The sequence below is a fragment of the Symsagittifera roscoffensis genome, chromosome 8 (assembly GCF_963678635.1).
Source record: "Symsagittifera roscoffensis chromosome 8, txSymRosc1.1, whole genome shotgun sequence".
Lineage (NCBI taxonomy): Eukaryota > Metazoa > Xenacoelomorpha > Acoela > Convolutidae > Symsagittifera > Symsagittifera roscoffensis.
The window spans coordinates 33,472,660-33,486,017 of record NC_087069.1 but is presented as its reverse complement, the minus strand read 5'-3'; the positions used below and the strand labels follow the sequence as shown (position 1 = coordinate 33,486,017).

Below are 13,358 nucleotides of genomic sequence, written 5' to 3'. Positions count from 1 at the left end.
ACAGAGCACTAAAAATAGCCTACCATCTACCAATACTAACACCAACAGAGGAAGTACATAAAATCACCAGGATGAAGACGATTCAAGATGAACTAACAAGACTAAACTCAAATTACCTCAAAAGAGCTTCACAGACAAACCCCAAGATACAAGAACTAATCCGAGACACTCTACAACAATCAACAGACACATACGCACACAGACTCACACCAATACAAGCAATTTTCCAACAACACCTTTCCGCAAGATGAACAACATCAAACGACACTCTACAACAATCAACAGAAACAGACTCACACCAATACAAGCAATTTTCCAACAACAACTTTCCGCAAGATGAACAACACCCGGAAGTTAACAGCTTAAAGAGCAGCAGGTCTGCTTCAGAAGCTTAACTGGTCACAGACCAACACATACTTATGCTTCTACAACTCGACAACACCACAACTACAACTCTACAATGGCACCCAAAGTCAGCGGAAAGGCAGTCAAGAAGGCAGGCAAAGCCCAGAAGAAGCCCACTGGAGACAAGAAAAAGAAGAAGAAGAGGCGAGAGACCTACTCTCTCTACATCTACAAGGTGCTGAAGCAGGTCCACACTGACACCGGCATCTCATCCAAGGCTATGTCGATCATGAACAGCTTCGTGAACGACATCTTCGAGAGAATCGCCGGTGAAGCTTCAAAACTGGCCCACTACAACAAGCGATCAACCATCTCTAGCCGGGAGATCCAAACCGCAGTCAGACTGCTGTTGCCCGGAGAGCTGGCCAAGCATGCTGTCAGTGAGGGAACCAAGGCCGTCACCAAGTACACCAGCTCCAAGTAGACGATCAGCTTCTACAACTAGTTGCTCTGAGCAACACCAAACCGGCCTTTTTAAAGGCCACCAAAAAGCATAGTTCTCTTTGTACTCTAGCTAGCAAGCTCAAATTGGCTTGTATGCAATTTCGAGCTCTCAACAGCTAGCTTTGAGCGTCTAATTTGAGCTACTAAGCTCAACTGAGCTTGTAACTTGCTTAAATCAGCTCCAGACCAACTTTAGAGCTAAAAAACTGCTAAATTTTAAGCTTTCACGTCTCAGCCAATCAGATTTGAGCTTCATTTTGCTCTCCAACTTACAGCTCGAAATAGCTAAGTTTAGGCTTACAAAGCTAGCTAACAAGTCCAATTCAGCTAGCTTAAGCTGAAGTGAGCTTTTAGCTGGCTGAAGTTAGCTTTGGGTCAATTCTAGAGGCAGAAACACCAAATTTTCAAGTTTTCACTTCTCAGCCAATCAGATTCGAGCTTAGTTTGAGCTTCCGCTATCACTCAGACACGGGCCAATCACCTATGCCGCTTTTGGCGGGTAACCTCCAATCCAAGTATAAATAGTCTGCACTTCACATACTTTACTATATATAGTTGAAAATGCTCCTTAATATATATAAGTAACGACTCACCAGAGCTCTCCTTCTATTGCTCTTTTACGTGCCTAACTATTTTTTTATACGTCGAGCGCTCTCAAGGCTTCTGGAGATCTGAATATCTTGGTTACCTCACGGATTTGTCCAAAATTCAACACCCAAAATCTACTTCTACATCTACAACTCAGCTACACTCAACTGACGAAGAATGGCCCGAACGAAGCAGACTGCACGAAAGAGTACCGGAGGAAAGGCACCCAGGAAGCAACTGGCTACCAAGGCTGCAAGAAAGAGCGCACCTTCCACCGGCGGTGTGAAGAAGCCTCACCGATACAGACCAGGAACCGTTGCCCTGAGGGAGATCAGGAGATACCAGAAGTCCACTGAGCTGTTGATCCGAAAGCTGCCCTTCCAGCGACTGGTCAGAGAAATCGCCCAGGACTTCAAGACTGACTTGCGGTTCCAGAGCACTGCAATCATGGCTCTGCAGGAAGCCAGCGAGAGCTACTTGGTCAGCCTGTTCGAGGACACCAACTTGTGCGCGATCCACGCCAAGAGAGTCACGATCATGCCCAAGGACATCCAGTTGGCTCGACGAATCCGAGGAGAGCGAGCTTAAGCTCTAGGTGTACTCCACACCAACCAAACCGGCCTTTTTAAAGGCCACCCAACTATCAGTTCTATATTTCTTCACAGTGAGCTTAGCTCAAGCTAACTTCGACCAGAGCAAGCTCAAGCTGGTATAGGTTGAGCTCTGCTTCCCCCTCATTGGGGTGACGCAGCTGGAAAATGAGCTCGAGCTAGCTGTTCAATTGCTCCCGTACGTAGCCTAACTTTTTTGAGCTTCGAGCTCTCAGAGCTTGGCAAGCTACCTCATAGAGCTCAGGCAAGCTTGTATGAGCTTGATTTAAATCACAGAGCTCGAATAAGCTCTGTGGACTGACCAGTTTAAGCTAGTACACCTTGTGTGAGCTCAAAATTTTTCAATTGCTCCCGTACGTAGCCTAACTATTTTCAAGTTCGAGCTCTCAGAGCTCGGCAAGCTATCTCACAGACCTCAAGCGAGCTCCTACGAGCTTGATTTAAATCACATAGCTCTGATAAGCTCTGTGGACTGACCAGTTTGAGGTAGAAGTTCTTGTGGGAGCTCAAATTTTTTTTTTCAATTGCTCCTTTACGTGCCTAACTTTTTTTACTTTTTATTATCTGCTCTCTCATTGGCTGTTGGTATGAGGGCCAATCAGAGAGCAGAGAAGTCGGTCGGAAATTGATAGATACCTAGCGATTTTTGCCAATCTCAAACCCAACTTCTACTTCAATTTCTACAACAACTACAACTGCAACAACCATGTCTGGACGAGGAAAGGGAGGAAAAGGACTTGGCAAAGGAGGAGCAAAGAGGCACCGAAAGATCTTAAGAGATAACATCCAAGGCATCACCAAGCCAGCCATCAGACGTCTTGCTCGACGAGGAGGTGTCAAGCGTATCAGTGGACTGATCTACGAAGAGACCCGAGGAGTGCTCAAGAACTACTTGGAGAGCGTGATCAGGGATGCTGTAACCTACACCGAGCACGCCAAGAGGAAGACCGTTGTAGCCATGGACATCGTCTACGCCCTCAAGAGACAAGGCAAGACCTTGTACGGATTCGGAGGTTAAGAAGCTTCTTAGCCAGCTGCTCTCCTAGCTGCAGCACCAAACCGGCCTTTTTAAAGGCCACCAACTATCTCAGTTCTTAAGTCAAGCTCTACTAGAGCTCTAACGAGCTCTGCTAGAGCTCTTAACAAGCTCAGCTAGTTAGTGTAGAGCTTTCAGCATATCTAAAATAACTTAAAATGCTAGCTGGATTCTGATTGGCTCTCCCATCTTGGTGGCCGATTTGAACTTACTACCCTAAGACAGGGAGCCAAATTGCGGGTAAAGTCAATCGTCTATCGACAACACCACTAGATGACAACCGATCTACACAATCTACAACCCAACAATCTGATGTACAAGAGCTTCTCTACACTGCCTTCACTACACCCAAGGAAACAACTGCCCCAGGAAAGCACTCTTTTTCAAGAGTCATAAGTCGGCCGATAAAGCCTGTATAAAGGTGCTATTGGAACCAAGTCCCAAACCGGCACTTGCAAACCCAACGGTGCGCAGCCAACCTGGGTTCTGACTTGGATCGGTCGCAGTCCTGATTGGCTTTTTGTCCCTCCGAGAGAGTGTCACGAACGCAGATCTAGAAGTTGGTTGGTCCCTATAACACCCTAGTCTAAGCGACACATTGCGAAAGCGGTGCTAGCATTCTAGGAGACAGAGATACGTTGCGACCGGGTCTGCAATTGCTTACTTGGACAACCTCTACTCTGTCGTTATTGTTGGACCTACCAAGAGTAACCCGACGGAAGAGGGTCTAGAGGGAAGGAGAAAGTGCCCAGAAGGACGAAGAGGGTGCAAGAAGAAAGAGACTAGAGGGAAGAGGAAGGACAAAGAGGAAGAAAGGAAGGACAAAGACGAAGAAGGTGCAAGAAGGAGCAGTCGGGCTCACATAGTGAGTGAAGATACTCCCCCCCCCCCCCACAAGAGCAGTCCGGCTCACATAGTGAGTGAAGAAGGAGCACTCCGGTGCAAGAAGGAGCAGTCCGGCTCACATAGTGAGTGAAGAGACTCCCCCCCCCCCCACAATGCCATCATCCCTTAACTCCCAAATGGCATCAGCAATCGCAAACTACGACCAAAGCGACGACGAATCTAATTCCGAGTTAATAATCGAAGGAAGCCTGACACCAACAAGCAATGATCAAGGAAAGGCCTCGCCTCAAAGGCAACTGACAATGGGACCAAACCAAGATCAACATGCTGCTTACAACACAGTAAAACGACAACAGTTCAGGAATGTGCCCAAAGGGCAACCGACAATGCATTCAGAAAACTGGCAAGACAATCTTGATGACGCTTCGCCTAAAAGGCAACCGACAATGGAGCAAAGTCAAGCAACTAATCGAAAGCGCAAAGCGGAAGAATCACAAGCTCAAAGCAACAAAAGACCCTTCACAAGCTCAAAGCAACACTTCACGAACATTATCTACATAAGCTTTGCAAAAGACAAAATTCCAAGCCGAATGACTTTCACCAAATCAATACGTAACCTGACTAAAGTACAATATCCTGGTCAAACCAGGGACCTCAAGACTGGCCTAGGCTATTCAATCAAGCCTGAATCGCCTCAAATAGCCCAAATTATCACCCAAACCAACCTCGAAAACCTGTTTCCCGACACGGAAGTAAAAATCGGAGGCAGACAACACAAGACAAATCAACCCAACAAGAAACAAACTTCCAGCTTTGTTATCTCAAGAGTCAGTGAACAACTCAGCGAAGCTGACATCCAATCTGAACTTGAGGAGATCAACAACATCAAGGTAGCAAAGCTCTTCCGAATCCAAAGCAGAAGCCTAGACAAGCCAACACAACTCATCAGAGTTTTCACAGATGATGACCTAGCCTGCAGAAAGGCAATCGACATTGGGGTCTACATCTGCAACGAACGAAAACGATGCGAAGCATCCAAAACAGAACCACGAGTAACACAGTGTTACAAATGCCAAAATTTCGGCCATATGGCCGTAAACTGTCCGAACCAGCAACGATGCCTCAGATGTGGCGACAACCATGCAGTCAGAGACTGCAAAACTCCAAAGCAGCAAGTTCAATGCATCAACTGCAGAGGCGAACACCCGGCGCAGTACAAAGGATGCCCGGTTTACAAGACAGCTCAAGTCGAAGCCCAAAAAGCACAACCAAAAGTGCAAAACTACGCTCAAGCAGTCAAACATCTGCAACGAACTGTGCAAAACAACTACGCTCAAGCAGTCAAACCACAACCAACCATGAGCAAAGAGGACATACAGCAGTACATTAAAGAAACTGTTGAAACTACAATAGCCGATCAAGTCGAAAAAGCAGTGCAAAAAGCCATGGACGAAAAGATAACCGATGCAATCACCAAAGCTGTCGCTAAATCATGTGAGAAAATTAACGAAACAGTCAGCAATGCAGTTAGAACTCAATTCGAGAAAATAGATTTCACTGAGCTGTTAACATCAAACATAAAAGCAAAACAAAATACAAAAACACACAGAGAAGCAAGCAGCAGCAGACATAGTAGCTCCCGAAATCAAAACAACAACAACAAACCAAAATGAATAGACTCAAGATAGCACAACTCAACTGCAGAAGTATAAACAAGCACAAACTGGAGATCCAAGATCTTCTAGCGAAACACAACATCACTATAGTCTGCTTCAACGAAACAAAAACCAAACATCCACCAAAACTACAAAACTTTAACCTTGCAGCGGCAATCTGTGACAGTGTCACAGGCTCGGCAATTTACATCAGAGACAACATACAGTACCAAGTACTGGAACAAGCACAGCACATAAACCAAAACCACAGAGAACGCAGAAAAGTATGCGAGACGATCAAGATCAACACAATGGGTATCACTGTAACAAGTGTTTACCTTAGCCCAAACGCAGAGATAGAGAACGTGACTTTCAATGGAAAAGATCCAAAGCACATCATCGTTGGAGACTTCAACGCACAGATCAAATCTGTCAACCCAAAAGCAAGAGCAACCAACAGCAACGGAAGAGTTGTAGACGCTCTCATGCACAACTACTTCATCTTGAACGGTTCCGAACCAACACACCAAAGTGACTCAGTCCTAGACTTACACTTTGCATCACCAAAAATGGCTTGCTTATGCACGAACTTTGAAGTGTCGGACACAACACCAAGCGATCACTACATGACAATTGCAGAGTACGAACTAACTGTTCCAAAGAGAACATGCACAAAACCAAACTGGCGAAAATTCAGAGGTACTGTAACGAACTACAAGTTCAACCCTGACTCAATCAAAACTGACGAAGGTCTAGCTCGAGAAGCTGACCAGATAGCCAAACACATTGACAAATGCTACCAAGGCAGCCTCAAAGAACACAAGCCCCAATTCACGAACCCACAACTAGTCGAACTAGTCAGAAACAAACACAAACTTGAACGACAAAAACAAAAGATGAGACGATATGACCAACACGACACCAATGACTACAAAGACCTGTGTACAAAGCTAAACAAAACAAAGAAAGACATCAGACAGCTAAAACAGACAGTAGAAGAAGAAAACCAACTCAAACTACTCAGTGAAATGAACAAAGGACCAACACAACAGAATTTCTGGAAAGCAGTAAAAAAGCTCACAGGCACAAGACCTAAACGAACGAGTAAACTGAAAATGACAAATCAAGACGCTGCGAACCACTTCGCTAAGATGCTCAAAGCAAACATGACGACAAATATAACAAACTCTCAGGCAGCTCTAACGCATGAACAGGAAGTACATGACAAGGTGTCACAGGCGAAAATCCAAGACTTTCAACTGGAACAGACAGGTTTTGCACAAACAGAAATTAGCTTAAAGCAACTCAAAGACGTGATCAATCACAGAAAAAACACTGCCCCAGGACAAGACAAAGTTAGCTACAAAGCGATGAAAAACCTGCCCATCAACGTACTAGAAGTACTAAGACAAATCATAGTACAATCGCTGAGAAGTGGCTACGTTCCTTTAGGCTGGAAACAAGCGACAGTATCAATGTTACCAAAACCCGAGAAAGACCACAAAGATCCCAAAAACTATAGACCACTCTCACTTACAAGCTGTATCGGGAAGATCTGCGAATGTTTTGTCAAAGAGCAGCTACTAGTACACTGCGAAGATCACGACATCTTCGGACACTTTCAAAGTGCATACCGAAGCAAACGATGCACCACCGACAATTTACTCTGTCTAACAGAGACAATCTATAAAGAGAATAACTGGAAGCAACCCGTTGCAGCAGCATTTCTAGACGTGCAACGAGCCTTTGACTCTGTCTGGCACGAAGGCTTATACTACAGACTACTAGAGATCAACTGTCCGAAGTGGATTGTAAAATGGACCAAGAGTTTTCTGACAGACCGACAGTTAACAGTAGTATACCACCAAGCCAAAGCCGAAAGTTTCACACCCAGTGCAGGAGTACCACAAGGAAGTGTAATCAGTCCAATCCTTTTCAACATCTATGTAAGCAAACCAGAAGCAGGTCTAACAACAATATCACAATATGCCGACGACATAGCAATTTACACAAGTTCAAACACAAGCAAGAATGCAACACACAGACTACAAGGTGGCCTAAACAAACTTGAAGCATGGTGCCAGAAATGGAAGATAGACGTGAACCCGGAGAAGACAAACTTTGTACTTTTTACAAGACGCAAGAAGAATGACTGCAAATTAATGCTACAGAACGAAGAGATCGAACCATCAACAACCACTAAATTTCTTGGAGTTACCCTAAATAACAACCTGACATGGAAAGACTATCTACAAAGAATTGAAGACAAATCGACAAGGAAAATCAATTTTCTACTAGTACTACGAGCCAAAGGCATCAAATCCAAAGTCTTAAAGTTTTTGTACCAATCAACAATTCTACCAGGATTCACATACGCATCACCTTCGTGGGCAAACGCATCAACAAGTCACTTACAAAGATTGCAGAACAGAGCACTAAAAATAGCCTACCATCTACCAATACTAACACCAACAGAGGAAGTACATAAAATCACCAGGATGAAGACGATTCAAGATGAACTAACAAGACTAAACTCAAATTACCTCAAAAGAGCTTCACAGACAAACCCCAAGATACAAGAACTAATCCGAGACACTCTACAACAATCAACAGACACATACGCACACAGACTCACACCAATACAAGCAATTTTCCAACAACACCTTTCCGCAAGATGAACAACATCAAACGACACTCTACAACAATCAACAGACACAGACTCACACCAATACAAGCAATTTTCCAACAACAACTTTCCGCAAGATGAACAACACCCGGAAGTTAACAGCTTAAAGAGCAGCAGGTCTGCTTCAGAAGCTTAACTGGTCACAGACCAACACATACTTACACGGGTAAAGTCAATCGTCAATCTACAACTTCTACCACAACAGCTACAACTACAACACGATGTCAGGCAAAGGAGGAAAATCGAAGAGCGGCAAAGTTGGAGCCAAGGCCAAGACCCGATCAAGCCGAGCTGGACTGCAGTTCCCTGTTGGAAGAATCCACCGATTCATCCGCAAGGGCAACTACGCTGAGCGAGTTGGTGCTGGAGCCCCAGTCTACCTTGCTGCTGTGCTCGAGTACTTGACTGCTGAGATCCTTGAGCTGGCTGGCAACGCTGCCAAAGACAACAAGAAGTCCAGGATCATCCCCAGACACTTGCAGTTGGCCATCAGGAACGACGAAGAGTTGAACAAGCTGCTCCACGGAGTGACCATTGCTCAGGGCGGTGTGCTGCCAAACATCCAGGCTGTGCTCCTACCCAAGAAGCAGTCTTCGTCTCAGCCCAAGTCTGACAAGAAGTAAAGAGCTTCTACCTCAACCAGTTGCTAGCTTTCAAGCTTCAACACCAAACCGGCCTTTTTAAAGGCCACCAATCTACTAGTTCTATCTTCTATCAAGCCCAGCAAGCTTAACTGGAATACAAACAGTAAGCTGAGACATCCTAGCAATCCTAAATAGCCTCAAAGTGACGTAGAAATTAAAAATTGAAGCCAAAATAAGCTTGGAGCTGAGAGCCAATCAGAATTGAGCATTCTTCGAGCTCGATTTGAACACAGTTTTTTAAGTTAGCTTCGCTTTTTGCTGCTTCTACAACTCGACAACACCACAACTACAACTCTACAATGGCACCCAAAGTCAGCGGAAAGGCAGTCAAGAAGGCAGGCAAAGCCCAGAAGAAGCCCACTGGAGACAAGAAAAAGAAGAAGAAGAGGCGAGAGACCTACTCTCTCTACATCTACAAGGTGCTGAAGCAGGTCCACCCTGACACCGGCATCTCATCCAAGGCTATGTCGATCATGAACAGCTTCGTGAACGACATCTTCGAGAGAATCGCCGGTGAAGCTTCAAAACTGGCCCACTACAACAAGCGATCAACCATCTCTAGCCGGGAGATCCAAACCGCAGTCAGACTGCTGTTGCCCGGAGAGCTGGCCAAGCATGCTGTCAGTGAGGGAACCAAGGCCGTCACCAAGTACACCAGCTCCAAGTAGACGATCAGCTTCTACAACTAGTTGCTCTGAGCAACACCAAACCGGCCTTTTTAAAGGCCACCAAAAAGCATAGTTCTCTTTGTACTCTAGCTAGCAAGCTCAAATTGGCTTGTATGCAATTTCGAGCTCTCAACAGCTAGCTTTGAGCGTCTAATTTGAGCTACTAAGCTCAACTGAGCTTGTAACTTGCTTAAATCAGCTCCAGACCAACTTTAGAGCTAAAAAACTGCTAAATTTTAAGCTTTCACGTCTCAGCCAATCAGATTTGAGCTTCATTTTGCTCTCCAACTTACAGCTCGAAATAGCTAAGTTTAGGCTTACAAAGCTAGCTAACAAGTCCAATTCAGCTAGCTTAAGCTGAAGTGAGCTTTTAGCTGGCTGAAGTTAGCTTTGGGTCAATTCTAGAGGCAGAAACACCAAATTTTCAAGTTTTCACTTCTCAGCCAATCAGATTCGAGCTTAGTTTGAGCTTCCGCTATCACTCAGACACGGGCCAATCACCTATGCCGCTTTTGGCGGGTAACCTCCAATCCAAGTATAAATAGTCTGCACTTCACATACTTTACTATATATAGTTGAAAATGCTCCTTAATATATATAAGTAACGACTCACCAGAGCTCTCCTTCTATTGCTCTTTTACGTGCCTAACTATTTTTTTATACGTCGAGCGCTCTCAAGGCTTCTGGAGATCTGAATATCTTGGTTACCTCACGGATTTGTCCAAAATTCAACACCCAAAATCTACTTCTACATCTACAACTCAGCTACACTCAACTGACGAAGAATGGCCCGAACGAAGCAGACTGCACGAAAGAGTACCGGAGGAAAGGCACCCAGGAAGCAACTGGCTACCAAGGCTGCAAGAAAGAGCGCACCTTCCACCGGCGGTGTGAAGAAGCCTCACCGATACAGACCAGGAACCGTTGCCCTGAGGGAGATCAGGAGATACCAGAAGTCCACTGAGCTGTTGATCCGAAAGCTGCCCTTCCAGCGACTGGTCAGAGAAATCGCCCAGGACTTCAAGACTGACTTGCGGTTCCAGAGCACTGCAATCATGGCTCTGCAGGAAGCCAGCGAGAGCTACTTGGTCAGCCTGTTCGAGGACACCAACTTGTGCGCGATCCACGCCAAGAGAGTCACGATCATGCCCAAGGACATCCAGTTGGCTCGACGAATCCGAGGAGAGCGAGCTTAAGCTCTAGGTGTACTCCACACCAACCAAACCGGCCTTTTTAAAGGCCACCCAACTATCAGTTCTATATTTCTTCACAGTGAGCTTAGCTCAAGCTAACTTCGACCAGAGCAAGCTCAAGCTGGTATAGGTTGAGCTCTGCTTCCCCCTCATTGGGGTGACGCAGCTGGAAAATGAGCTCGAGCTAGCTGTTCAATTGCTCCCGTACGTAGCCTAACTTTTTTGAGCTTCGAGCTCTCAGAGCTTGGCAAGCTACCTCATAGAGCTCAGGCAAGCTTGTATGAGCTTGATTTAAATCACAGAGCTCGAATAAGCTCTGTGGACTGACCAGTTTAAGCTAGTACACCTTGTGTGAGCTCAAAATTTTTCAATTGCTCCCGTACGTAGCCTAACTATTTTCAAGTTCGAGCTCTCAGAGCTCGGCAAGCTATCTCACAGACCTCAAGCGAGCTCCTACGAGCTTGATTTAAATCACATAGCTCTGATAAGCTCTGTGGACTGACCAGTTTGAGGTAGAAGTTCTTGTGGGAGCTCAAATTTTTTTTTTCAATTGCTCCTTTACGTGCCTAACTTTTTTTACTTTTTATTATCTGCTCTCTCATTGGCTGTTGGTATGAGGGCCAATCAGAGAGCAGAGAAGTCGGTCGGAAATTGATAGATACCTAGCGATTTTTGCCAATCTCAAACCCAACTTCTACTTCAATTTCTACAACAACTACAACTGCAACAACCATGTCTGGACGAGGAAAGGGAGGAAAAGGACTTGGCAAAGGAGGAGCAAAGAGGCACCGAAAGATCTTAAGAGATAACATCCAAGGCATCACCAAGCCAGCCATCAGACGTCTTGCTCGACGAGGAGGTGTCAAGCGTATCAGTGGACTGATCTACGAAGAGACCCGAGGAGTGCTCAAGAACTACTTGGAGAGCGTGATCAGGGATGCTGTAACCTACACCGAGCACGCCAAGAGGAAGACCGTTGTAGCCATGGACATCGTCTACGCCCTCAAGAGACAAGGCAAGACCTTGTACGGATTCGGAGGTTAAGAAGCTTCTTAGCCAGCTGCTCTCCTAGCTGCAGCACCAAACCGGCCTTTTTAAAGGCCACCAACTATCTCAGTTCTTAAGTCAAGCTCTACTAGAGCTCTAACGAGCTCTGCTAGAGCTCTTAACAAGCTCAGCTAGTTAGTGTAGAGCTTTCAGCATATCTAAAATAACTTAAAATGCTAGCTGGATTCTGATTGGCTCTCCCATCTTGGTGGCCGATTTGAACTTACTACCCTAAGACAGGGAGCCAAATTGCGGGTAAAGTCAATCGTCAATCTACAACTTCTACCACAACAGCTACAACTACAACACGATGTCAGGCAAAGGAGGAAAATCGAAGAGCGGCAAAGTTGGAGCCAAGGCCAAGACCCGATCAAGCCGAGCTGGACTGCAGTTCCCTGTTGGAAGAATCCACCGATTCATCCGCAAGGGCAACTACGCTGAGCGAGTTGGTGCTGGAGCCCCAGTCTACCTTGCTGCTGTGCTCGAGTACTTGACTGCTGAGATCCTTGAGCTGGCTGGCAACGCTGCCAAAGACAACAAGAAGTCCAGGATCATCCCCAGACACTTGCAGTTGGCCATCAGGAACGACGAAGAGTTGAACAAGCTGCTCCACGGAGTGACCATTGCTCAGGGCGGTGTGCTGCCAAACATCCAGGCTGTGCTCCTACCCAAGAAGCAGTCTTCGTCTCAGCCCAAGTCTGACAAGAAGTAAAGAGCTTCTACCTCAACCAGTTGCTAGCTTTCAAGCTTCAACACCAAACCGGCCTTTTTAAAGGCCACCAATCTACTAGTTCTATCTTCTATCAAGCCCAGCAAGCTTAACTGGAATACAAACAGTAAGCTGAGACATCCTAGCAATCCTAAATAGCCTCAAAGTGACGTAGAAATTAAAAATTGAAGCCAAAATAAGCTTGGAGCTGAGAGCCAATCAGAATTGAGCATTCTTCGAGCTCGATTTGAACACAGTTTTTTAAGTTAGCTTCGCTTTTTGCTGCTTCTACAACTCGACAACACCACAACTACAACTCTACAATGGCACCCAAAGTCAGCGGAAAGGCAGTCAAGAAGGCAGGCAAAGCCCAGAAGAAGCCCACTGGAGACAAGAAAAAGAAGAAGAAGAGGCGAGAGACCTACTCTCTCTACATCTACAAGGTGCTGAAGCAGGTCCACCCTGACACCGGCATCTCATCCAAGGCTATGTCGATCATGAACAGCTTCGTGAACGACATCTTCGAGAGAATCGCCGGTGAAGCTTCAAAACTGGCCCACTACAACAAGCGATCAACCATCTCTAGCCGGGAGATCCAAACCGCAGTCAGACTGCTGTTGCCCGGAGAGCTGGCCAAGCATGCTGTCAGTGAGGGAACCAAGGCCGTCACCAAGTACACCAGCTCCAAGTAGACGATCAGCTTCTACAACTAGTTGCTCTGAGCAACACCAAACCGGCCTTTTTAAAGGCCACCAAAAAGCATAGTTCTCTTTGTACTCTAGCTAGCAAGCTCAAATTGGCTTGTATGCAATTTCGAGCTCTCAAC

General features: G+C 45.8%; 8 protein-coding genes across 8 annotated transcripts; all 8 read left to right on the top strand.

The window, feature by feature from the left end:
• The first annotated feature begins 456 nt into the window (after positions 1–456).
• On the top strand, positions 457–829 carry LOC134853616 (histone H2B.1/H2B.2-like). The gene has a single exon (XM_063869618.1). The coding sequence runs from the start codon at positions 461–463 to the stop codon at positions 827–829; it is 369 nt and encodes a 122-aa protein (XP_063725688.1). The 5' UTR covers positions 457–460.
• A 785-nt stretch (positions 830–1,614) lies between these two features.
• LOC134853615 (histone H3) lies at positions 1,615–2,025 on the top strand. Its single transcript, XM_063869617.1, has one exon. The coding sequence runs from the start codon at positions 1,615–1,617 to the stop codon at positions 2,023–2,025; it is 411 nt and encodes a 136-aa protein (XP_063725687.1).
• A 6,467-nt stretch (positions 2,026–8,492) lies between these two features.
• Positions 8,493–8,894, top strand: LOC134853613 (late histone H2A.2.2). Its single transcript, XM_063869616.1, has one exon. It carries the CDS (start codon positions 8,493–8,495, stop codon positions 8,892–8,894), a length of 402 nt encoding a protein of 133 aa, XP_063725686.1.
• A 320-nt stretch (positions 8,895–9,214) lies between these two features.
• On the top strand, positions 9,215–9,583 carry LOC134853612 (histone H2B.1/H2B.2). Its single transcript, XM_063869615.1, has one exon. The coding sequence runs from the start codon at positions 9,215–9,217 to the stop codon at positions 9,581–9,583; it is 369 nt and encodes a 122-aa protein (XP_063725685.1).
• A 785-nt stretch (positions 9,584–10,368) lies between these two features.
• On the top strand, positions 10,369–10,779 carry LOC134853611 (histone H3). Its single transcript, XM_063869614.1, has one exon. The coding sequence runs from the start codon at positions 10,369–10,371 to the stop codon at positions 10,777–10,779; it is 411 nt and encodes a 136-aa protein (XP_063725684.1).
• Positions 10,780–11,508: 729 nt separating this feature from the next.
• Positions 11,509–11,820, top strand: LOC134853610 (histone H4). Its single transcript, XM_063869613.1, has one exon. It carries the CDS (start codon positions 11,509–11,511, stop codon positions 11,818–11,820), a length of 312 nt encoding a protein of 103 aa, XP_063725683.1.
• Positions 11,821–12,133: 313 nt separating this feature from the next.
• Positions 12,134–12,535, top strand: LOC134853609 (late histone H2A.2.2). The gene has a single exon (XM_063869612.1). The coding sequence runs from the start codon at positions 12,134–12,136 to the stop codon at positions 12,533–12,535; it is 402 nt and encodes a 133-aa protein (XP_063725682.1).
• A 320-nt stretch (positions 12,536–12,855) lies between these two features.
• On the top strand, positions 12,856–13,224 carry LOC134853608 (histone H2B.1/H2B.2). Its single transcript, XM_063869611.1, has one exon. The coding sequence runs from the start codon at positions 12,856–12,858 to the stop codon at positions 13,222–13,224; it is 369 nt and encodes a 122-aa protein (XP_063725681.1).
• The last annotated feature ends 134 nt before the right edge of the window (positions 13,225–13,358 follow it).